The sequence below is a fragment of the Nannobrachium achirus genome, assembly GCF_963921795.1.
Source record: "Nannobrachium achirus genome assembly, chromosome: 10".
NCBI classification, from domain to species: domain Eukaryota; kingdom Metazoa; phylum Chordata; class Actinopteri; order Myctophiformes; family Myctophidae; genus Nannobrachium; species Nannobrachium achirus.
The window spans coordinates 38,449,188-38,474,733 of record NC_137819.1 but is presented as its reverse complement, the minus strand read 5'-3'; the positions used below and the strand labels follow the sequence as shown (position 1 = coordinate 38,474,733).

The window sequence follows — 25,546 nt, the reverse complement described above, 5'->3', positions numbered from 1 at the left end:
CTTTAAAATGTAGCCTCTGATACCTATGGCATGTCATTATAGGCGAAAATGTTAAAATTATGATTTTATTTGATATTTTTTACATTCATTTATTTCACAAATTAAAAACAAAAAAAGGCAAAGCTTTGTGAACTTGTAGATTGTCTATTTTCGTTATGAATACATGGGTGTGCCTTGAGATTCTGACTTGCCCGTTGCTGTGCCTTGGGCCGAAATGTTTTGAAAACCACCGGAAGAACTGTTCACGCACCTCCAGTGGAGCTGCCTGGGGATGAGCACCTCCGTAGGAGTAATTCAAGTTAGCCCCCGCATGTTGTGGTGTAGCCTACATGTTAGTTTAGCTAAAGATCAACTGTGTAACTTTTAGCCAAATTTGTAAATGCATATAAATACTGGACTGGGGAAACGGAGGGGTGGTTAGTGGTGGGGCCACTTGGGTGATGGTGGTAGTGGGGTTGACAGTGTGGGTGGGGGGAATCCCCACCCAGTAGGAACCACAGCTGGGTGATCACAGGGGAAACCCCTCGAACGTGTCACACACACTTTAACCTGTTTGTACACACACAGACCATTATATCTTACAGTACATACTTGAGCTTTGATCTAGCACTGAGGATGTTTCTGTAATATAAACAATATACAGATGAGCTCTCTTCGGAATGCGCTGCTGCATTCCAGTGTGATGCACATGAATGAGTCACTGGCTCCGTCACGAAAGTGAGTGACGCGTGCATCATGATGCATGAATAGCAGATAGGTGGGTCAGACATTAATCACTAAAGATTTTGTTTGTCATTATTTATCTTTGTCTTTTTATTCTCTTCCTCCCCGTACAGGCAAATGTGGTACATCTGCTCCTTACATGCAGCCAGCATTTCCGAGCAAGACCTTCCCAAACCACTATACCATTGCCACAGTAAGCCTCAGACAATTCAGAACACACACGTCACGCTAAATAATTGAAATGATTCAAAATAAGTGACTCATATGAGATCAATGGCTAACTCATACAGGCAGAAACTCCTCTCCTCTCCTCCCCTCTCCCCTCTCCCCTCTTCTCTCCTCCATCCTTCCAAAGGGTCTCTACCCAGAGTCCAATGGTTTGATTGACAACGTTATGTACGACCCGGTGTTTGACGCTGTCTTCAGTCTGTCCAACTCGGAGAAGGACAAACCTCGCTGGTACCTGGGACAGCCTGTAAGCCTGACCAGCTCTGGTACTATCTCTCTGTAGGAATCAATACAGCCTCCAGCTTTTACATAATGGGATATGGGGATAGCTACAGCATGGCACATATACTTCGAATGTGTATAAATGAAAGCCCATATTGTTCATTTCTATAACCATATACACTCAGTACTGATTGATAGACCAAATAGACTGCTTGCATGGGCTAAAGCAGTGGTTCTCAAAGGGGATTCCAGGCACTCTGTGGTCTAAATGGACCCATACATGTCTGTAACTCTGACAGTGTACAAATGCAACCAAATGAACCCGTTGGTTGCATTTGTACACTGCCAAAGTTATGCGGAGACCTTGAAGTGTAAAGGTTTGAGAACTCTATTCAACTTCACCAAAGTATCAAAGATGACACAAGATTTAATATCTTGAGCTATCCCTCCATGTGCCAATTTTGTATTAGGTAGGGTCACTGAATTGTTTATATATTTTGCTCATTATACTCTCATATCCCTCATTGTAGATTTGGCACTCAGCCAAGTACCAGGGGCTGAAGGCGGGTACCTTCTTCTGGCCAGGGTCGGATGTCAAAATCAACGGCAGCTTCCCTAACATCTACCAGAATTATGATGGGTGAGTGACTTCACGAATGAAGCCCACACAGATGGTGATTGTGCAGATTTTGTTCAATTTTGTCAAAGCTATGCTGGAGCAAACTTACACAAACTTCTAACAGTACAGTATCCATTAATATGGCCATAAACCATAGGATTTTCAGAGTGAGAGGGCAGGGTTCTCATAGATGGTCTGAGGAACCAATAAGGGTGTCACTGACAGCATAACATGGTACTGAGGATAATTTGAGGATACCAAGTCCTCAGTCCTCAGTAATGCTACTGTTATTTTGCCAAGGTCCTTTCACGTCTCCACCATACAAGGTCGGCAGAATAATGAACCATAGTCTAGCTACTGATTAGCCCACATTGTTTACATACAAACAAAATAAATACACACATCTAAGCTTTTAGGGAAACAAAGTACTTACTCTCTGTAACCCACTAATATGTGCCATGCACACTATTGAAACTATTGAAAACTGATAAAAGACAACCAGTAAGACTCCCTAATCGGGAGATAAGCGACCGTCAGGTCACATGTATACACAAAGAGGGCTGTAGAAATCAGTGTAGACATACTGTGTACCGATGTGCGTGATTTTAGGGCAAAAATTGTAGGAGCAGTGTCCACAAATGTGTTTTGCAAGAATCGGCCTCATGGTGGCGCTAGAAGAGGGCCATGTGACAAATGAGGGGTGGGGTGTCCGCGTTGCCTTGGCGGACAAATAGGTACCGGGCCCGGCTCTCCCGGACGCTCCTAGCCCGAGTTAGGGCATTTTATGTGAGCTGCAGTGGAGGGGGTCCTCCACTGGGGGCGTCACCACTTTTGCATCCGTTCTGGAGCACCAGGAGTGGGTGGTCCCCGGGAATTCCCCGTGAGCAGCCCCGTTGGGGTGGTCATTTGGTCATTTTTGCACATTTGGTCATTTTTTACACTTGGGGGTCCCCCAGGGAGCTGGGGGTCCCTGGAGCTCCGGGGGTCCTTGGAGGTTGTAGTTTGGCAGGCAAGGAGTGTGTGTGCAAAATGTGGCATGGATGGGGGCAACGGTTGTGGAGATATGAGCAGGGCAAAAGTGTGACGTGTGACGTGTGACGTGTGACACCTGGGGGTCCCCCAGGGACCTGGGGGTCCCTGGAGCTGCGGGGGTCCTTGGAGGTTGTAGTTTGGCAGGTAAGGAGTGTGTGTGCAAAATTTGGCATGGATGGGGGCAACGGTTGTGGAGATATGAGCAGGGCAAAAGTGTGACTGACTCACAGACAGACGGACAGCCGGTGGAGGTTTTGGTAGTAAATGCGACCTGACGGTCGCAATAATGCTTTAATTACCAGTAAGACTCCCTAATCGGGAGATAAGCGACCGTTGGTCGCTTATCTCCATAAATAGGCCAAAAAGTAGTTTGTGCAAAATCGTCCTGATGGTGGCGCTAGATGGGACAGATGCGTTGTGATTACATGACTGTAGAGATACTGTGTACTGGTGTGCATGATTTTAGGGCAAAATCTGTAGGAGCAGGGTGACTGTAGAGATACTGTGTAGTGGTTTGTGTGATTTTAGGGCAAATTCTGTAGGAGCAGTGTCCAAAAATGTGTTTTTTAAAAATCAGCCAGATGGTGGCGCTAGATGGGACAGATGCATTTTGATGACATGACTGTGTAGTTGGCAGATCTTGATAGTGGACCCAGGTCTGTTTATTTAAGCATGGAGGCTCATCCTTCCTGGACTCCCTGGTGTGAAGGTGTGTGTGTGTGTGTGTGTGTGTGTGTGTGTGTGTGTGTGTGTGTGTGTGTGTGTGTGTGTGTGTGTGTGTGTGTGTGTGTGTGTGTGTGTGTGTGTGTGTGTGTGTGTGTGTGTGAGAGAGAGAGGACAGTGGCAACATTCCTTGCCACTTGGCAGGTCACACATTATGTTTGAGAGAGAGAGAGAGAGTGTGTGTGTGTGTGTGTGTGTGTGTGTGTGTGTGTGTGTGTGTGTGTGTGTGTGTGTGTGTGTGACACAGAGAGAGCAGGCCCGTTGGGGTGGTCATTTGGTCATTTTTGCACATTTGGTAATTTTTTTACACCTGGGGGTCCCCCAGGGACCTGGGGGTCCCCGAAACTCCGGGGGTCCTTGGAGGTTGTAGTTTGGCAGGCAAGGAGTGTGTGTGCAAAATCTGGCATGGATCGGGGCAACGGTTGCAGAGATATGAGTAGGGCAAAAGTGTGACGTGTGACGTGTGACAGAGGGAGTGACGGAGGGAGTGACGGAGGGACAGCCGGTGGAGGTTTGGATAGTGTGCAAGTAACTGCGACCTACGGTCGCAATTAAGTCTAAGACGTAATGTTGTGTGGATGCCGCGATACGCAATGCAATGGGTGGACGATGCTTGTTAAAACAGTTATATTGCAGTCATATCAATGGGATAGAGATCATAAAGAAGGTAACACTCACTAAAATAATCACAGTGGATAAAGTACAATAAAACTATGTTGCCATCTTAGTTCTTGCTAATTGTATTGTACGTATAAATACTGTAATCTTCAAGTATTATCATGGTATGTTGCTCATGTCTTATGTATTATTTTATTTTATAAATGTTTATATTGCTTATGATGATAGCAGTGTGATACACATGTATAATATATCTTGTAACATTGTAGAATTATGTTATTTTAGTTAGATGAATGAGAATGTATTTTGTATATTCATCCTTATCATTGATTCCAATGTTTTATTATTTGCAAAAATTATGATAAAGGGCTGTTTCAGGATAGGTTTTATTATAACTTTTATATACTTTTATATGAATACTTTCTTTGGTTGTAGTAAAATACCATTTGAGGAGAGAGTGTTTACTGTTCTGAAGTGGATGCAGCTGCCAGAAGACCAAAGGTAGGCCTATGTTCTCTTTGGCTTGAATCCACCTGGCAGGATCTCTCTCTCAAAACTAAATTCACTCCCCTTGGAAATATTATGTGGGTTTGCTTGAAGGGTTCGACTAGCTGGGGGGATAGGGGGATATCCATGCCTCTGATTTTTATATCACCCATCTGGTCATACATTTTTTATCTTTGGTGGAGATATGTCATTGCCTTTTGGGAAATGTCTGATATGTTTGATAATAAAAAAATTATGTTAACCACATTAATCCTATTATTTGTTTTCACAAATAGCAAAACAATAAAACTAGTAGATCGGTTATTTGATGAAAGATATTGCCAGAAAAGATTGTTTCTGATCTTTACTGGCTAGATGTCACATAGAGTAATACATACAGAAGAAACATTTTGTCCCAAATTATCCAGTGTATCATCACCAACTTATACAGTATTAGTAGAATAACTCACAAGCTATGTGAGTTATTCCTCCTTCAAAGCTGTAATCATAGTGTATCACCACAGGCCAGATTTCTACACCCTGTATCTGGAGGAGCCTGATAAATCTGGACACAACTATGGTCCTGTCAGTGGAGGGGTAAGTTCACACTCTGAATGATGAATGAATGACTGAATAACTGTCAGTGAGTCAGTGTGAGTGAATCAGTGAGGCAGGCAGTGGAAAAAGGGGAGCATATGCACATCCCCACAGTTTCTATAAACACTCAATAATCAAGTGAAGAAAAGGGGAATGTCTGCACGATAAACTGCTCTCCTGTCTTTTTGAGCGGTGGTTACACCGTCTCCTATACGTGGCCGTGTGTGTATGCGTGCGTGTGTGCGTGTCTGTATGTAGCCTGAAGTACCTTTTTTCACCACACATGTTAAGGGAGGGGCGCTGTTGTTCAGGCCAGGCCAGACACACACACACACACACACACACACACACACACACACACACACCCCACACACACAGGCACCCCTCCCCCCCCCCCCCCCCCCACGACCACCGCTCAGTTCACACGGGTGTGATTTTTTTATTTTTATTTAACCAAAAGTGAACAAGGTTTCAACCATGTAGGGCTTCATTAACTTGATGATTGGAGCTGTCAGTGAGTGAGTGAGTCAGTCAGTCTAAAATTAAGTGTTAAAATGAATGAGGATAATGAATATAAGCATCTAGTTACCAATTCAGTGGATCCTTGTCTTGGCTTGTCTTCTTTTGTCCTCTGTTGTTCTGGTATTTCTCTCTGGCTTTCACTTGAAGCACCTGTACAAACAAGCCTCTCTCTCTCTCTCTCTCTCTCTCTCTCTCTCTCTCTCTCTCTCTCTCTCTCTCTCTCTCTCTCTCTCTCTCTCTCTCTCTCTCTCTCTCTCTCTCTCTCTCTCTCTCTCTCACACACACACACACACACACACACACACACACACACACACTTCCCACTTTTGCTTTTCACCCTGGCTTTTAACTTACATAACTTTCATCTTCATTCACTGCTGCTTGCACCATTGCTCCAGCCTTGCTATGCCGGTATTAACATAATCCTGTAATTATACCTTATTATATCAGCCGTGGTAATGGCATCCATTAGATGATCTGATTTGATCACAGATAAAACGTGTTGTAACCCGAATAGTGTGGTACGATGTCTACTTCCGTAGGATTTTTGTGCCAAAATTGATTTTTTTTGCAGATCCTGGCTCTATAGAGTCCAAACTATGAGAAAATGATGGGTGCCAACTTTTCCGGACCCCCGCCCCCTTTCTGGGGGTCATCTAGTTTGGGACCTCCCAGAACAGTACGCCAGCCAGTTAATGTCCAATTTTCTTAATATTAAGATTGTTTTGTAGGTTTTAAAACATTCTGAGTTCATTTATTACACTTTTGAAGCAGACAGAATAACCTTTCTGACTTTTGGTTGGGGTCTTTCCTCACCTGGGACCTCCCAGACGTACCCCTGTGCATATCTCAGTAATCGCTCTGCTCCTGCTCCAGAAAAATGTCATATTAGATCATAATTGAATAAATGTTTTTTGTAGCTGGGCTCTAAAAACAAAAATGAGTAGTAGGCAAATACCAGGGGTCTTCCACAGGGGCTTCGGGACCCCTAGGGGGTCCTCAGAGTTACTACATAGTGTACTTCTAATGATTTTTTTGGCTGAACTTTAATTTTTTACTGATTTGGCTTTTATAGGGACCAAACTGTGAGAAAATGATGAGTGTCAGATTTTCCTGACCCCTGCCCTTTTTCTGGGGGGTCATCTATTTTAGGACCTCACAGAACAGTATGCCAGCCAGTTAATGTCCAATTTATAATATTAGAGCTGTTTTGAAGGTTTTAAAACATTCTAAGTTCATATATTGCACTTTTGAAGCAGCCAGAATAACCTTCCTGACTTTTGACAGGGGTCTTTCCTCACCTGGGACCTGGGACATTACAGTCCTTGCTGGGCTCCTGCTCCAAAACAGTGTCAAATTAGATCATAATTGAAGCATAAACGCTTTTGTAGCTGGGCTCTGACAACAAAAATGAGTAGCTAATACCAGGGGTCTTCCACAGGGGGTCTGGGAGGTGTCCTCAGAGTTACTACAGGGGGCCAGCTAAATCTCTGGTCACCCCAACCTCCCAGTCAGCCAAGACATCTGACTGGAAAATACCCCCACTCTTTGAATTCCATCCATTTTCTTCAATTGGTGGAAGCTCAGGGCAATTTGTCAGGTATAATTTATACTGCATTGTGACGTAGTTGGCATGGAGGATATGTGGTAGCAGTGCAGCTCCAAGTTCTTTGACTGAAATCCCACCCCATTACCCTGCATTATCACAGATGCGGGGTTGTTGGACCAAAGTGCTCCAATGACTCCAATGTTGATGGAAATAAGTAAGCCTTGCCCAGCCCTGTGGCTCATAGGGCAGGAGTCTATGTCCTGTTTCTGTGAGGCAGCTTGATGTACATTAAGTACCCCTGGACAGTGGACATGATAATAGTTTTTCACAGGGACATACCTCAATCCAGCCTTTGATGCTGAGGTCATACATTCAAGATGTATGACAGTGGACATGATAATAGTTTGTCACAGGGACATACCCCAATCCAGCCTTTGATGCTGAGGTCATACATTCAAGATGTATGACAAGATGACTGTGTGTGTGTGTGTGTGTGTGTGTGTGTGTGTGTGTGTGTGTGTGTGTGTGTGTGTGTGTGTGTGTGTGTGTGTGTGTGTGTTGTGTGTGTGTGTGTGTGTGTGTGTGTGTGTGTGTGTGTGTGTGTGTGTGTGTGTGTGTGTGTGTGTGTTAAATGGACATGTTGTTCTGTTCTGCGTGTCCGCTCTGACATCACACTCTGACTTCACTGTGATGGCAGTTGTCATAGACATCATAGGACGTTCACATAACAAATAACTGAGTCAGCATGTTTGGGCTCTCATAGCATATCTCCATATACAGTACATGGATCTCCATATATGGGTACCAGGGGTCTCCATATATGGGTAACTGGTCCGATATACATCACTGGCCAGATGGCAAAGAATTGGCGCCCTGAGGCATCTTACTAGTAAATAATACTGAGTGAGAATATTAATACAGTTTCTAATATTATTCAAAAATAGATAGCAAATTGCAGAACTGGTTGCAAGAATATGGCCAAAACTGAAATAGTCATTTGGCTGGCCCCCTGTAGTAACTCTGAGGACACCTGGGGGTCCCGGACCCCCTTTGGAAGACCCCTGGTATTAGCTACTACAGGTACAAAAGCTTTTATGCTTCAATTATGATCTAATTTGACACTGTTCTGGAGAAGGAGCAGAGCAAGGACTGTATTGAGTACTGAGATAGGCTCAGGGGTCATTACAGGGGTCCCAGGTGAGGAAAGACCCCCACCAAAAGATGGAAAGGTTATTCTGGCTGCTTCAAAAGTGCAATATATAAACCTGTTTTAAAATCTTCAAAACAACTCTAATATTATGAAAATTGGACATTAACTGGCTGGCATACTGTTCTGTCATACTGTTCTGCGTCCTAAAATAGATGACCCCCCCAGAAAGGGGGCAGGGGTCAGGAAAATCTGACACCCATCATTTTCTGAAAATGTGGTCCCTATAAAAGCCAAAGCAGTAAAAAATACATTTTAGCAAAGAAATCCTTAGAAGTACACTTCGTATCACACTTGTAGTAACTTTGAGGACCCCCAGGGGTCCCGAACCCCCTGTTGAAGACCCCTGGTATTTGTTACTACTTGTTTTCAGAAAAAAACTTTTATGCTTCAATTATGATCTAATATGACATTGTTCTGGAGCAGGAGCAGAGCGAGTACTGAGATAGGCACAGGGGTCCGTCTAGGGGGTCCCAGGTGAGGAAAGACCCCAACCAAAAGTTAGAAAGCTTATTCTGGCTGCTTCAAAAGTGTAATAAATGAACTCAGAATGTTTTAAAACCTACAAAACAATCTTAATATTAAGAAAATTGGACATTAACTGGCTGGCGTACTGTTCTGGGAGGTCCCAAACTAGATGACCCCCAGAAAGGGGGCGGGGGTCCGGAAAAGTTGGCACCCATCGTTTTCTCATAGTTTGGACTCTATAGAGCCAGGATCTGCAAAAAAATCTATTTTGGCACAAAAATCCTACGGGAGCTGTTTTGTGGACGCATCGTACCACACTAGAAGATGTGTCCTTTATTTGGACTTGGTAATGGTTTGATTTACAGTTAGTAATTAATAATTACATTGTCAAGGCAATTGTAGGAAGCTATGGCCGTTGTAACGCACGCACACACACGCGCGCGCACACACACACACACACACACACACACACACACACACACACACACACACACACACACACACACACACACACACACACACACACACACACACACACACAATTCAAGTGTTACAGCAGCTCATAAAGACATCAATGAAAACACATCATAATAATAAAAAACATCTACAAATTGCATCCAAGCAAGTTAAACCGACAATACTAATCAGTAAGAATCCCTAAATCGGGAGATAAGCGACCGTCAGTACGCATACACACATTTTAGAAGGTATTGGCAGCCAATCAGGAGGGAGGTTGTGGTTTGGCAGCCAAGGAGTGTGTGTGCATAGTTTGGCATGGATCGGGTAGGGCAAAAGTGTGACGTGTGACAGACAGACAGACAGCCGGTGGAGGTTTTGATAGTAACTACGACCTGACGGTCGCAATAAATAACTGACAAACCAAACCAAACATTACAAAAGAAAGTCTGATAACTTGTATCCCCCATCCTAATCAGCCTGATCAAGCTAACCAGCCAAAGTGCCTCATAATGTGTGTTACATTCACCCATCCACACGCACAACAGCAGAGTAAACCATGCAACCTTCAGGAGCAGTTAGGAGCTCAGTGTTAAGCTCAGAGATAAGCATAAGATAATAATTAAGATAAACAAACACAGCATATGACCTAACTGAATCAACTGAAGCTTCAGCGTTGGTTTATGCAGGACACGGGAGTCGCCACGCCCAGCTGCGGTCAGCTGTCAGTCAGCTCTGTTCTCATTCCTCATTCTCATATCTGCTGGTCATTACATCACACTGCCATACTCCAATCAAAGCTCTCACTCAGTAGGGAAGGTGCCTTTAAATACGGCTTGCGTTCTCTACCTATGGTGGGTTTCCGAAGCTTCGGAACATTCCCTGCTAGCTGTCTCCTCCACCCCAGCCTCCACCTTTGCACGACCAGTCTGGCTAAGATCAAATACTTGTGATTGTCTGACTAAGTAACATGTAAATGTATTGTTAAGCTCAAATACTGTGATTTTGACTGACTAAGTTTCATGTCAATGTATTGCTATTGTTCTGCTATTGTACACCTATGGGGGGTATTGCTTAGCGTTCCCTGGTTTTGCTTAGCATGCTCAAAAGGCATGCACAAAATTCAGGGAACATCTCCGAATGCGGAGCCCTTTAACGCCAAGATAAGTTAAATCTACTTTGACGTGAGTGTTCCTGACTAAACTGATGTGTATTGTACCAGTCCATCACCATAAACTATGAACATACTGTAACATCTAACGTCTATGAGTGGTATGAGTGATATGTGATGTGTTTTCTTCCAGCTGATAGAGGCCCTCCAGGGTGTTGATAAGGTCATGGGTCAGCTCATGAATGGTCTCAAGCAGATTAATCTACACCGCTGTCTCAACATCATCGTAGTTGCAGACCATGGTAGGTTGTACATACTGTACATACATACATACATTTTATTTGAAGCACTTTTAAAACAGTTACAAATCTCTTCATAAAAACAACATAACAATCATGGGAGAAACATAATAAAAGGATACAAATGAGCAGGAAACAATAAAAAAGAATAAAAGTATACGAGAGTGCAATAAACTATAAAACAACATGAAAAGAGAAAAAAGTCCATAAAATGTTATAGATAGCCTAGAACTTTTTTTTTTTTTTCTTTTTTTGGGCTTTTTGCCTTTTTTATTGGATAGGACAGTAGACTGACAGGAAATGGGGGAGAGACAGGGAGTGACATGCTGCAAAGGTCGGCCGGATCGGGAATCGAAGGCATTGATGCCGAAATGGCAATGCCTATATGGTATGCGCCCGGTCCACTAGGCCACCAGGCGCCCCAGCCTAGAACTTTTTTCCACACCTTCCAACCTTCCGATCTCCCAACTTTAGTAGTCTGTTTGGTGGAGAGCTACCTTTAAAGTACGACTTCCCCCATTTTCAACCTAATACTAAGCCTTGTATTAGAGAGTTCTGCTAATGTGGGGTCAGAGAACAATGGCTTCCATTATAGCATTCTAATTTTCCTCACAACGCTCACAACGCCTTGCGTTGCGAGGCGTTGTGAGCATGTAGATCTGCTATTTTCACAATAGAACCGTGTTATACAAGATGTAATGCCTCAACTCTTAGTGCTCATAGTTTGGGGGGTCCCCAGTTAAAATATGATTATTTGGGGGGTCACGGCCTGAAAAGGTTGAGAAACACCGCTCTATTGCTCTTATTAATAGGATAATTCCATACAGTATGAAATCTTGTGCAGGTATGGAGGAGACTAGCTGTGACAGGATGGAGGCTCTCCAGGACATGGTGGGCAGTGTCCAGGAGTACTGGGTGACCGAGGGACCGTTTGGACGCATCAGAGCCAGGGATAAAGACACCGTCTGTGAGTCTGTGGAAGTCACGCTACTTTAATGCATTACGCATAGAGCCCAACTCAAAATTGTGTGTATGCAAGTTACTAGTGATTGATGGATTAACAGTATTAGGAGGGGATCAGAACTGCTGACATTTGGACGATGTTCAGGCCCAGTCCCAGACTATTATCATTGGAGATCAGCAGTAGTATGACCATCCTAGGTAGCTATATTTGATACCTTCACTGACTTTGGCTGTCTTTCCCCCTTGGCAGTGGACTCTGTTGGACTGGTGGCCAACATGACTGTAAGTAGATTCCCTTCTCCTCTGCTTTGACCTGATCCAAGGAAATCAGTTCACTGTATGGTACCTCACAGTTCTCCTAGTGCTACAACTGTGCATTTGTTTAACTGCTGATTATAGACAACAAAGAAGGTTGACGACAGTAGTAAGATTTCTGAGAAGCAAATGTAATGATTAAACCAGCATATTGTATAAAAAAAATAAAGAAGACCCTCTCAGTCATTACTAGCACTTTCCTCTAAGTATGGCATCACTGGTAAAAAAAAGTACTACCAACTGGATAGAAGTAGTAGAAGTGAGTTATGATCTTAACAACATAATGGATTCCAGCCAAGTTGTGTATAATTTGTTCCTTGGTTTCATTGTCGACACACGTTGTACTTAATGTCCCAATGTAAAGGCAACTAAAAAGAACTGATGGTCTAATGTTCATTCCAGTGTAAGAAGCCAGACCAGAAGATCAAGCCCTACGTGAAGGCCAACCTGCCAAAGCGCCTACACTTCGCCAACAGCCGACGCATCGAAGACGTCAATGTTATGGTCACTCCAAAATGGCTGTTTGAGAGGTACAGCAGTAGCTGTTGTACAACCACCCACCCCATTGAAAATAATCGACCATGACCCGTCACATCCCGACACGTTGTGAGCCTGTAGATTGGCTATTTTTTTTTTCAGATTGTTGGTCCCCAGAATAGGGACAGACTTCAAGTGTTCATTTCCCTGTGTGACATTTACATACAGTACAAGTTAAAATACATTATACTGTAGTAGACAAATGTCACATTATTTGTAATCAATGAGATATTATACTACACCATTTGATCCACTGACTTGGTTACAGCAAATACAAGTTGCAAATTATGGTTAAAAAATTATTTCTCTGCCTGATTCTTTGTCTTACAAAGATACCCGGGTTCTTCAACATTCTGCAATGGTGGGGCTCATGGATATGACAATGATGTTGACAGCATGCATGTAAGTAGTTTGTATAGTACTGTACTTTCTCTTTTGGCCTCACTTCTGAAATGAGTACTTATACATTTGCCTACAGTAAATTCATAATTTCCCACAATTCTCAGAAAATAACAAAAACATCTCATCACAAATCTCAAAATCCCTGAGATTGTGCCAAAGCATGGGATTGCATGAGTATGAGAATCTTTTGATATTGTACGTTTGTATTATATTCAATTTATTTATTTACACTTTTATTGTTATTTTCAGGCCATGTTCCTCAGTTATGGCCCTAAGTTTCTGACTGAAAGAGAGATTGAGCCCTTCGGTAACATTGAACTCTACAACCTCATGTGTGGTGGGTAGTTCTCTATTGACTTGGTTGCAAATAGAAAACAATGTACTGGACAATTCCATTTCGATTGCACATTTTATTCAAGTGCCAAATCACAAGTTGTCTCAAGACAATTTACACATCCAACATTGTCCCACCCTGAGCAAGGATTTTTTTTCCTCCGCCTTAAAGAAGTAGTTCATCTGGAGACTTGAATTCATGGATTTAATTTTAATTTTTGTTTATTTTATTTTGATTTCGTTGCTGAGTGAGGTCAGCAGACAAAGTGACATGAGTGAGATGAAAAAACCTGAGTGAAATGTGCAAATGTCAACCAGAAACATCGGTAAGAGACTCTTTTGTGTGTCTCCTACCAGATATGAGATACTGTACTTTATCAAAATATTGGCTTAGGAAAGCGACAAAAACATATATCCATGAATTCAATGCTTTATGGGGTGCGTAATTGATAGGAAATAATATGTGATTTTTGGGGGTGAACTACAATTTAAATGTAAGAAACCTCAGGCAGATCTGGCCTCAAGAGAGACAGAAAGAGAAACAGAGAGGCATATACTGTACAAGTAGTAGCAATAACAATAATAATACATAGTGTTGTAAGATAGTATATAATGATATAATATAGTGTAACAATACTTCTAGACTCCATAAGCAGTGGTAGTGCATGTGAGGCTGGGTATTGCTGAAAAAAGAGGATTTATGTTTGGCCATCTTTCCCTGGAAGGATGATAAATATTTACATTTACAGTCCAAAAAAGGATTTATTTTCCGTGCCTGCTCCTGGGGCCCTGACCTCTTCAGAACATCCCTGTCTTCTTTTATGTATGTATATGTAAATATAAATAGACAAAAATAAACAAAAAAATGTACGAATGCTGTTAACCCTGAGCTGACATCTGGCTCACATCCAGATGTGCTGGGGATCTCCCCCGCTGATAACAATGGCACCCATGGGAGCATGAACCACTTGCTGAGGCAGCCCTTCCATGAGCCCAGCCACCCTGCAGAGCAAAGCCACCCAGGACACTGTCCTTTGCTGTCCCTGGACCCTGAAGACAGTCTGGGCTGCTCCTGTCCTGCTCTGGTACCGGTATGTACAGTAGTTGGATCAGATATTGCATTGGTAATGGACTGGTATTACATTTGATTGCAATTGATTGCAAACATTTCTTTGAGTTGAACTTGGGGCGTCCAGGAACGGTCCTCGAAAAACTCAAGCAATGGTGCATAGAGCCGAGAGGGTATGCCTTGCATGAGCATAAAGCTTCACTCACATTGATAACAAAGACAAAAACACGCAGCCAGCTGCTAAAACACATCCTGTCTGAGCGGGGCCTAAGGGTGTAAACTCCATACACCTGCAGTCAAACATATCAGCAGTTGCTCTATTATGTTCCTCTGTTTTATCCTGTAATCGGATGTCCTCGGCATGAACCCCTCAGTGTTCTAACTTGCTCAAATTCATGTGATTAGCCCTATTCACGACCCGCCCACTCAGCATCCCCCGGGTGCTGAAGTCACATTTTGAAGGGGAAAATCCTACTATAGCCTATAGAGTTAACACAGAAATCGCAAATGTAATGCAATTTCCGAATAGTAAAGTATAAAATACGGATAGCATGATCAAGAACACAAGATAGTAAAGGGCACAAAGCATTATAATTTACTTTACCGTTCGAAATAATGATTTGTTGGCTTTAAGTCCAGCTATTTCTGTTATAGTTTCCCCTTCTAAATTGATGTCAGCACCCGGGGGATGCTGAGAAATTTGCTGAGTGGGCGGGCCGTGAATAAGGCTTATTATTGTTTACAGGCCCGTTTCCATTGCCTCATCTTTGCACGTACAGTTGTCAAACAAAAACACGTTATCTGGACCTTGTAGGCCATATACTGTATGTAGGCTCATGCTATTTTATACATTGTCAACAGCCTCTCCAATGACATCATAGGCTACCTCACACGTTGTGGCATAACATGTCATGTTAGGGATAGACTGTATTTGACAGAGCTACAGTAGTGTGTTGATAGACCATATCAGCCCTAGGACTCATAGTGCAGTGGCTTAGCGCACGTTTATAAGCGTACCGATACGGAGCGGATAAAAGCGCCAATTTTTTTATGGGCCTTCTTTATGACCTACTGAAGGATTTTAGATGGGTAAACAAACATACATATTCAAAATACCCCTATAGTGCACAAAAGTTATCTTGATAACAAAAACTGCAAAAAACGCCTATACTAAAAGAGGGTTAATTCTTGCCATTTGTCCTCCTGCTGCTAGTTTTTACATCATACTTGCACAGGGTGTCTACAGGTAGTGTCTTGACATCCCAGAACAGCTATAATGCCAATATTTGATTCCATTATGAATCATTTGGCTTTTAAATAAGGCCTCATTATAGGCGGAAATAGAAAAAAAAATAGATGATGTATTTTGGATGATGATTCAAGACAGCACATGAAGTATTATCCATCAAACCTTTAATACAATCATACTGTTCAAACTCTACTGATTGAGACCTAAACTAAAATAAATGAAAGGGAAGAAGGTCAGCTGGGGCGCGCGAACAGCCTGACATCAGGGTTGAGGACCAAGGGCCTGGATGACCCTCCTTACTCCACTAAGAAGTAATCTGCAAGGGAGACAGGCAAGAAAGAGTGTGTTGTCACAATTTAAACAAATCGACATGTATATTTATGTGAAAACTTGGTGTATTGGTGTACCTTACTGTACCTGCATGGTGTCTATTTGCGACAGTTGCATTTGCAAAGTCCAGAACAGTCAAGATTTGCATTGCTGCATTTACAACTGGAACAGTCCCCTTTACACACACATTTTATCAGCTCTCTGCAGGCAATGGAGACCTCAGGTATGCTTATCCACACCATGACCCTGATGCATCCTTGGTCCAGCCAAAGTCCTTTGGAGAAGGAATCGCTTGCTGTGTGTCTGTGCTGGTTGCCCAGATTCCTGTCTGAAACACAGCCCATTTTGCATGCTGGAGAAGTTCATCCTGCGTGGGAGGTAGTCTATCCATCGGCCGACTCTCTTGACAGAAGAGTTCCTTCCTTGTTTGATTGGTGGAATTCAAAGGACTGGCTTTATTGTACATGATCACAGTCAGTCTTTCAAGCGTCTGGAAATGCTCAGTCAACATTTAGTTCCTGGAATGGATGCTTTGCCAGGTACGCAAATGCTTCTGTAGCAGCAGCATCAACAAGCCAGCAAGGATCACAATGACATCAGTGTCCACAGTTCGCACAAGATCCGTCACAAGATCATAGGCTTTCCAGGCCTTCCAAGCTGACTTCTTGCCTTTTCCATTGAATGCAGATGTTGTGTCACAGCCTGAATATGCATGGAACATAAGCAGACCTCGAGATTTGGGTTCCCCCAGGCTTTTGCAGACGTGGTTTATGTGATAAAACCGGAATCTTTTTCCCATGCCAAAAGCCACATAGATGTCAGTCAAGGGTTGAAGCACCACCAAATAGTTTAACATCTAAGATCAAAGAGTTCAGCTGGCCACCAACCAAAGCTGTATATGTTACATCAGGCCAAGCGATGTCAGGACAAGCTTTCGGTTCCAGTAGCATGATGGAATGTTGCAACCATGAGGAGGCAGACACAAGGATTGTGGTTCATCTACAACATGCACTGAAGCATGGAGCAAAGACGGATCTTGTGCGAACTGTGGACACTGATGTCATCGTGATCCTTGCTGGCTTGTGATGCTGCTGCTACAGAAGCATTTGTGTACCTGGCAAAGCATCCATTCCAGGAACTACATGTTGACTCTGAACATTTCCAGACGCTTGAAAGACTGACTGTGATCATGTACAATGAATCCAGTCCTTTGAATTCCACCAATCAAACAAGGAAGGAACTCTTCTGTCAAGAGAGTCGGCCGATGGATAGACTACCTCCCACGCAGGATGCACTTCTCCAGCATGCAAAATGGGCTGTGTTTCAGACAGGAATCTGGGCAACCAGCACAGACACACAGCAAGCGATTCCTTCTCCAAAGGACTTTGGCTGGACCAAGGATGCATCAGGGTCATGGGTGCCAGTGTGGATAAGCATACCTGAGGTCATTGCCTGAAGAGAGCTGATAAAATGTGTGTGTAAAGGGGACTGTTCCAGTTGTAAATGCAGCAATGCAAATCTTGACTGTTCTGGACTTTGCAAATGCAACTGTCGCAAATAGACACCATGCAGGTACAGTAAGGTACACCAATACACCAAGTTTTCACATAAATATACATGTCCATTTGTTTAAATTATGACAACACACTCTTTCTTGCCTGTCTCCCTTGCAGATTACTTCTTAGTGGAGTAAGGAGGGTCATCCAGGCCCTTGGTCCTCAACCCTGATGTCAGGCTGTTCGCGCGCCCCAGCTGAATCTAGCCCTGTTTTAGGGATTCGAACTTCGGGGGGGATTTTCCGAACGGACCATCGAACCTTCGATGGTTCGTTCGATTGAATAAAAACCGAACAATCGGACCATTGAACCATCGAACGTACTGTACCTTTAACCAGCTAAAACAGTGTAGGAAATGTGTTAAATGCGCTGTTTTATCCATTGAAAACGCGTTGATGCGTGACCGCATTAACACCTAGGCTAACACTTGGAAAATCCAACCCAATCGGAGAAAATGTTGCACAGTTTGTTGACGGACAGGCTCAATGGCTCAGAGTAGATGACAGAGTACAGCAACTTGCAATGGGCCTGGTGTACAAGATACACTACACCACTATGATACCCAAGTACCTGTCAAAATACTTTATAAACATTAAGGATGTCCATAATTACAACACCAGAGGCAGCGCTCGTCAAACTCGTTTTTCTGCTATACCACCAAAATGTGGAAAGCCTTACCGAAGGCCATAAAGGAGTGTGGATCACTAGCATCCTTTAAAATTGCCCTGAAAAACCACTTACAGGCAGCAGCCGTTCGCAACTGGTAAAAAAATGAACCTAGCCCAACCCTACCCTCCCCTGCCCCTTCTTTGTATATACTGTTTGTTTAGACTTACTGTTTTCTTTTTTCTTTTTCTTTACATATCTACTGCATAGTACTGTGTTCTATTTGTCTGTCATTCAATGTTATATGAGATACTTCAATGGTTTCCAGTGGAAATAAGCTTAGTCTTTTCATGGATCTCCTTTTAGTAGACCTTGTACCAGTGAACTGTACCGTCATGAAACTGTACCTTTTCCTATGCAAACTTCTAATAAAGTCTTCAATCAATCAATCAAAATGTATAGCGGAGTTGCACGGATGATGATTAGACTTGGTGACTGCGTCGGAGCGCGTCGCGTTCGGGCTGAACTGGTCTCGATGTAACAACCCCAGAAATCGCATTATACTGTAGATCCTTTAGGGGTTTGCAATGAAATCCATCTTTGCTCATGCTTAGGAGAAAGGCTGTTTAATCTTTGGGTGCGTGGATGGGTGTTCGCTATTCGGAGGACAAACAAGTCCGTCTCTGCCCAGCTGAGAGTACTCTCACTCTACTGTCAACAAGTGTGTGTCAGCGAGGCTGGTTCGCGGCCCCAAGAGGAGCGGAATTGGAGCGGAGGACGGTACTTGATCGCTCCAAGCTGTTCTGGCACATTTTATAACTACTTTAATGGTCACCAGTAACTGTTAGTGTTTACCGGTAGGCCTAACTTATTTCGTATTTGGCTATGTCTACTACTGTGATATTCTGAATAGGCCTATCACATTCTGATAATCGTGTAAAAAAAGAAGAAAAAAAAACCTGAACCCATTAATTTCGAACTTCGATTGCCAACATAATGAACGAACGTTTGAATCCCCGAACGTTCGCTTGCAGCCCTAGCTGACCTGTCCCGATCCTTCTTCCCTTTCATTTATTTTAGTTTAGGTCTCAATCAGTAGAGTTTGAACAGTATGATTGTATTAAATGTTTGATGGATAATACTTCATGTGCTGTGTCTTGAATCATCATCCAAAATCATCTATTTTTTTGCTATTTCCACCTATAATGAGGCCTTATTTAAAAGCCAAATGATTCATAATGGAATCAAATATTGTCATTGTAGCTGTTCTGGGATGTCAAGACACTACCTGTAGACACCCTGTGCAAGTATGATGTAAAAACTAGCAGCAGGAGGAGACATGGCAAGCTTTAACCCTCTTTTAGTATAGGCGTTTTTTGCAGTTTTTGATCAAGATAACTTTTGTGCACTATAGGGGTATTTTGAATATGTATGTTTGTTTACCCATCTGAAATCCTTCAGTAGGTCATAAAGAAGGCCCATGCAAAGTTTGGCGCTTTTATCCGCTCCGTAACGGTAATGTCACTAAGCCACTCCACTATCAGTCACATACAGTAGCATTGTCATCCAGAATTGGAGGGGGTTAGTCAATTCTGTTAACCTATTTTCAAACTGCGTGTAAAGCTAGTCCAAAGTTTCCTCAGCTGTCTGTAGTATAGACGGGCTGGTAAGAATTAACAACTATATTTGTCCTTGAGCAAGGCAGATAATTCCTAGCTGTTTCAGTTTATTTGTAGAATGTTTATTATATAAAGTATATTTATAACCATTTTTGCTCAGTACTTTCCCATTGCACTCGTTAGTGGGGCCTGAATGTGTTTGTTTGTGTATGTACTGTACATAACATCATGCCATGACTCTGCACGTGTCCCTTCAACAATGACTTGTAGATAATTCCTGTACAGACAGTTCTGTAGCAGGTGAATGGCATGGGGTTATTATCTGCTTACTGTCAACCCTAGATAATGGGGCTAATCAGACACTGTGGCATAACGTCCTGTGTGAGATATTACATTAGCCATGTGACATCATGCTGCTTACTGTAAAATGGTGTGGTGCTTCCTACTGCCTTTTGATAAGGAAATACAGACAATAGCACATGCACATGTGCGCACGCACGCACGCACGCACGCACGCACGCACGCACGCACGCACGCACGCACGCACGCACGCACGCACGCACACACACACACACACACACACACACACTCACTCACTCACTCACTCACTCACTCACTCACTCACTCACACACACACACACACACACACACACACACACACACACAAATACAGGACGCCAGAAATGGGTCAGCTGCAGTGTTTTCGTACTCTATGTAACTCTACACAGGATAAATGAACATTGAGAATTTTACTCAATTCCCACATTTTCTGTATAACGTGCATTAACAGACTTGTTTTTCTTTCCCCGTCAGAGTGGGAACTCCATCAACAGCCGTCTGAACCTCACAGCAGAAGAGGGTAAGGGAGAGCCCACTGACAGGACACTGAACCCCTAAATGTTCCCGATAAGCACGTTGGTGCCTTGCATTTATTTTCCTCCCGGTGTGTGGATGTGTGTGTGAATGGGTGGATGTACTATAATTGAGGGTTAAGTCCCCCTGACATACTAGCGTCGTGAAATAGGTGATATGCTCCTGCCCTATGGGCCTCATGGCTCGGCAAGGCTTACTTAATGTAATGCACATTGTAAAGCGAATTGTTCTTTCTTATTAAACAAAACGATTGTCTGATGTGGAGATGAATAGAATAGAATACTGGATGGTAGTGGGGAACATTAGTGCACAGCAAGTGATTGGAGTGATTGGAGTGCAAAATTGGAGTGCAAAAAAAGATTAGAGCAAGTTCATCATGGAACAAGACATCTCTGTGTTTCCCAAATAATGAACACACATCAAACTGCTTCACTGATAGCCTTTGTAACACTGACGCCTAATACTTATGAGATGGAAATCACTATTATGGCACTGGCACTGTGGGTGTGGGTGTACGTGTGTCTGCATTATGTGTAATTTTGTTACCTTGTTTCTTTTTGGTTTGTTTGCTTTGTTTCCCTTTTCCCCTATACGGCATGTTTCATGAAACTTGTTATGATTTATATTGCTAGTGTGCAAAAAAAACAAAACATTTAAAATAAAAAAATAATAAACTAAGATAAAGTAAGTAAACTGCTTCACTCTATGACATCCAGAGGTCTCTGTGGAGAAGAAGCATGCGTTGTTGGGGCGACCCAGGATGCTGCAGAGCGGGGAGAGCTACTGTCTGCTTCACCACCAGGGCTTCCTCAGTGCCTACAGCAACAGGACCATGATGCCACTGTGGAGCTCCTTCACCCTGGACAAACCGGTGAGGGCTGCTACCTATTATGGGATGGGACGATATGAAAATTCCATGTCACGATTAATGTGGCAAATACAATTGTGATTAACGATAATATCGCAATTGTCAAAATATGCTTCAAAGTAAAAATGCCATTTTGTTATTAAGTAAGCCTTGCCGAGCCATGAGGCCCATAGTGCAGGAGCCCATCTCCTGTTTCTGTAGTGTGAGGCAGCTTGATGTACAAGTAAAGTACACCCCCTGGACATGACGCTAGTATGTCACAGGGACTTACCCCAGTTCAACTCGTGATGTTGAGTGCCAAGCATGGAGGCACTGGGTCCCATTTCTCAGAGTCTTTGGTATGACCCGGACGGGGATCGAACCCCGATCTCCCAGTCTCAGGGTGGACACTCTAACCACAAGGCCACTGAGCTGGTACTTTTGTTATTAACCACTTGAAACCGCAGCATCTCTATTCTGGTGAGAACGTAGATAGCTGACCTGCACGCTCACATGTTGCAACGGAACACCGATTTGTGTTGAGTGAAATAAGAGCGTACCAAATGCCCTCTTTGCAAATGCATTTGGGACCCCATAATGAAATCAATGGGGGTACATTTAGGCCTATTATAATCATAATTATTTTCTTAGGAATGTGACCAAAACCAAAATATATTATTGAACTCAAGTCTCCATGGCATGAGTAATCAATCGGAAAAAAAAAAGTCATTTTGGGGTTGAACTACTCCTTTAAGTCCCCTAATAACCTCTTGTTTCATCGAATGGTTCTTCCTGTCTGTAGCTGGACTTGGACCCTTTGCCAGCGGTGTCTGGAGACTGTCTGAGGGCTGATGTCAGAGTGCCTGCGGACCAGAGTCCAAGATGTGACCAGTACGCTGCTGCTGGGAACCTGACCCACTCCTTCCTCTACCCGCCCAGTACGGCCATGCATACAAACACACACACATGGCAGCAATAGATAACTGGTGCGGAGAACCTGTGGTCCCCTGCCAGGATTCTCAGTAATTCTTAGATAAGCTCATCAAGTTCCTCTGAAATTTGACTCAGAGGCCATTCAATTGTACTGTTCGTAAGGACATTACGTCAGTCCACACCGCAAAAGAGCAATGGTTCATCCAATTTCATGCTGCGCTTCAACAGTGTATGCTTGGAGTGAGGGGATGGATGGAGGGAGGGAGGGAGGGAGGGAGGGACGGATGGATGGATGGCATTGCATCCGAGTTTGTCTGTGTGTATGTTTGTCATACAGTATATTATCACTATCACCATGTCCTTTTCTTCCCTTTTATTTTCTTTCATCTTTTCCTTGTTTCGCTCTCTTTCTCATTGTGTCTGTAACACATTGCTACGTGCCACCCACCTCTATGACTTGGGAATACTCAGGAACACAGAAATGGTTCAAACACATTTATTGTAGAAAGTGACAAGATGGCACATTACAAGCCAGACTGCCATGACAGAAGCTAAATAGTGCACCTATATCCAAAGTGCAATACATTCACCCGTTCACACACCGACAACAGAGGAAGCAGTTAGGGGTTCAGTGTCTTGCTCAAGGACACTTGACCTTAACTACAGGGAGCCGGGTATTGAACCTTGCACCTTCTGTTTCCCAAGGGGCCACTCTACCTCCTGAGCCTCTGCAGTCCTGAAGCTCTCTATATTGAGTGAGTGTGGGAATGACTGATTTATCCTTTGCGCGTCATTTAGATAAATGCACAACAAGTGTACACCATATTGTTCATTGTCCAGTGTAATTCCTTTGCTTGTGTCCTCATGATGTGTGGTGTTATGGTCATTTACTGTATATGTACTGTAGTTGCACATATAACCAATCATCAACCAAATCAGGCAGGCTATACATGCATCATGCATGTCTCTCTCACCATGTAGCTTCACATCTCATATAAATATCTGTATGATTGGCAGACCTAAACAACACTGCAGAGGAGCAGTATGACGCACTGCTGGTGACTAATCTCGTCCCAATGTACCCCGAGTTCAAAAGTAAGTGGTCCTGTGTGCTGAAGCATTAAGTAGAACATCTTTATTTATGTTATGAAGTTATAACTGTGACCACATATGGCATTATCTGAACTGACTGACTCTAAGTCACAATTGTCTCTTCTCTACCTCTCCTCTCCTCACAGAGATCTGGGGTTACTTCCACTCTACCTTGCTGAAGAAGTATGCCTCTCAGTATAATGGGGTGAATGTAGTGACGGGACCTGTCTTTGATTATAACTATGATGGACATTATGACACCCCAGAACAGATACAGCAGTAAGTCATTATTTGTCATATTACAGATTTTATGAGAGCACCTGTGGTTGCGTACATGACTGTCTGTCTGTCTGTCTGTCTGTCTGTCTGTCTGTCTGTCTGTCTGTCTGTCTGTCTGTCTGTCTGTCTGTCTGACAGTCTGTCTGACTGACCGATTAGTGTGAGTGTGCACGAGGACGTGCATGATACATTTTATGGCACTTCCTTGGCTTTCCACTTCCTCAAAGTGATGATTAACTTTTGGATAATTGTCAAATTCCAGGGTTACCATCAAGGTCAACATTACATAATCAGCCATATCTCTTGAACGGACAGACTTGGAACAAAGGATGTTGGCTGGGTTTCATGTCCCGGGTGTGTTTTTTAATTCTTTATGTTCCTGTTAAAGGTTTGTCTCTGGCACACGCATCCCCATCCCCACCCATTACTTTGTGGTGCTGACCAGCTGCAGAAACACCACTGAGCCCGTGCAGAGCTGTGATGGAGAGCTACAAACTGTTTCCTTCCTGTTGCCTCATAGACCAGACAACTCAGAAAGCTGTATGGTAAGACAATACCCAAAATAAAGAGCAGACAAGGACATTTCCATCACAATTCAATTTATGATCTTACTTGAACGGGGTCCCTTACAGGTCTGTAACTCTGAGAGTGTACAAATGGAACCAAAACGGTCCATTTGATTCCATGTGTACACTCTCAGAGTTATAGGGGTCCTTGACAGTAAAAGGTTTGAGAACAACTGTACTAGTATTCCATATAGTCTATTCCAATGTACAGATTATAAAAGTATTTCTGCATTAATGAAATCAATGTCATACATATTCTGAAGAAGACTTGGAGACTGGCATTCAGTAATTGGGTCTTCTTGGCAAATTAAGAACAATGCTATGTAAACTAAATCTAAATTTAGCCATGGACAAGTATTGCCAAGGACACAGTTGTCTAACTTGTCTGTGTACGGACATATTGTAGCCTGATTTCAGACTCAGTCCACTCTGAGAGTGGGCGGGGTCTATGATCCGGAACCAGGCAAGATATTGATGACCCCTTAGTTAGCATAATGTACACACAAGCACAAACAAAGGCAGACAAATGTGTGTCTCTAACTGCTGTTGTCAAACAAAAGAAGGATGCCTTCAGATGTTGTACCACAATTTATAGGTTGTAATATTTAACTCAAGTGGACCACTCACTATCCTTAACAAGTCAATAACTACTATAATGCACCAAGAATGGCTTTTATTTTTTCTTCTCTTAGTAGAGAGATTCGGGGAGTGATATAAAGAGATTAGATTCCCTAACCCGGAACACGCAGTCAGGCATCAAAGCCTATGTGGTACGTGTATTAACTACTTGTCCTTGGCCATAAGCACCCGCAGTTTGTCACTTTCTCATCAAATCCCTACATTCGAGCAACCAACATTCCAATGGTGAGACACACTTGACACACTTCAAACTGTATCTACATTTACAATATCTGACAACACCTCTCATAACCACACACACCAGGACAGACTAACCTGGACGCTTTGCGCTGTCAACATTTCATGTTTTCAAAATGCATATTTACCGTACAGTTTGTGTTTGTATGGTTATTTCGCAATACCTATTGCGCAATCCTCTGTAGACCAATGTGTCATTATCATCACCAAGTTCTCAGGTTACAAGAGGGAAGGGGGGGGG

General features: G+C 43.1%; 1 protein-coding gene across 1 annotated transcript in view; it reads left to right on the top strand.

The window, feature by feature from the left end:
* Positions 1-25,546, top strand: part of LOC308293026 (venom phosphodiesterase CdcPDE) — a gene marked incomplete at both ends in the record, with an annotated part of 41,603 nt that overhangs the window by 12,907 nt on the left and 3,150 nt on the right. The window contains 18 exons of the mRNA XM_080735456.1: positions 837-916; positions 1,079-1,198; positions 1,704-1,813; positions 4,601-4,666; positions 5,176-5,248; positions 10,755-10,863; positions 11,705-11,827; positions 12,074-12,105; positions 12,541-12,668; positions 13,008-13,077; positions 13,327-13,414; positions 14,323-14,495; positions 20,653-20,698; positions 21,429-21,583; positions 22,362-22,497; positions 23,510-23,587; positions 23,731-23,863; positions 24,252-24,408. Of these exons, the coding sequence (XP_080591582.1) occupies positions 837-916; positions 1,079-1,198; positions 1,704-1,813; positions 4,601-4,666; positions 5,176-5,248; positions 10,755-10,863; positions 11,705-11,827; positions 12,074-12,105; positions 12,541-12,668; positions 13,008-13,077; positions 13,327-13,414; positions 14,323-14,495; positions 20,653-20,698; positions 21,429-21,583; positions 22,362-22,497; positions 23,510-23,587; positions 23,731-23,863; positions 24,252-24,408 (1,877 nt within the window). The remainder of the gene's footprint in view (positions 1-836; positions 917-1,078; positions 1,199-1,703; positions 1,814-4,600; positions 4,667-5,175; positions 5,249-10,754; positions 10,864-11,704; positions 11,828-12,073; positions 12,106-12,540; positions 12,669-13,007; positions 13,078-13,326; positions 13,415-14,322; positions 14,496-20,652; positions 20,699-21,428; positions 21,584-22,361; positions 22,498-23,509; positions 23,588-23,730; positions 23,864-24,251; positions 24,409-25,546) is intronic.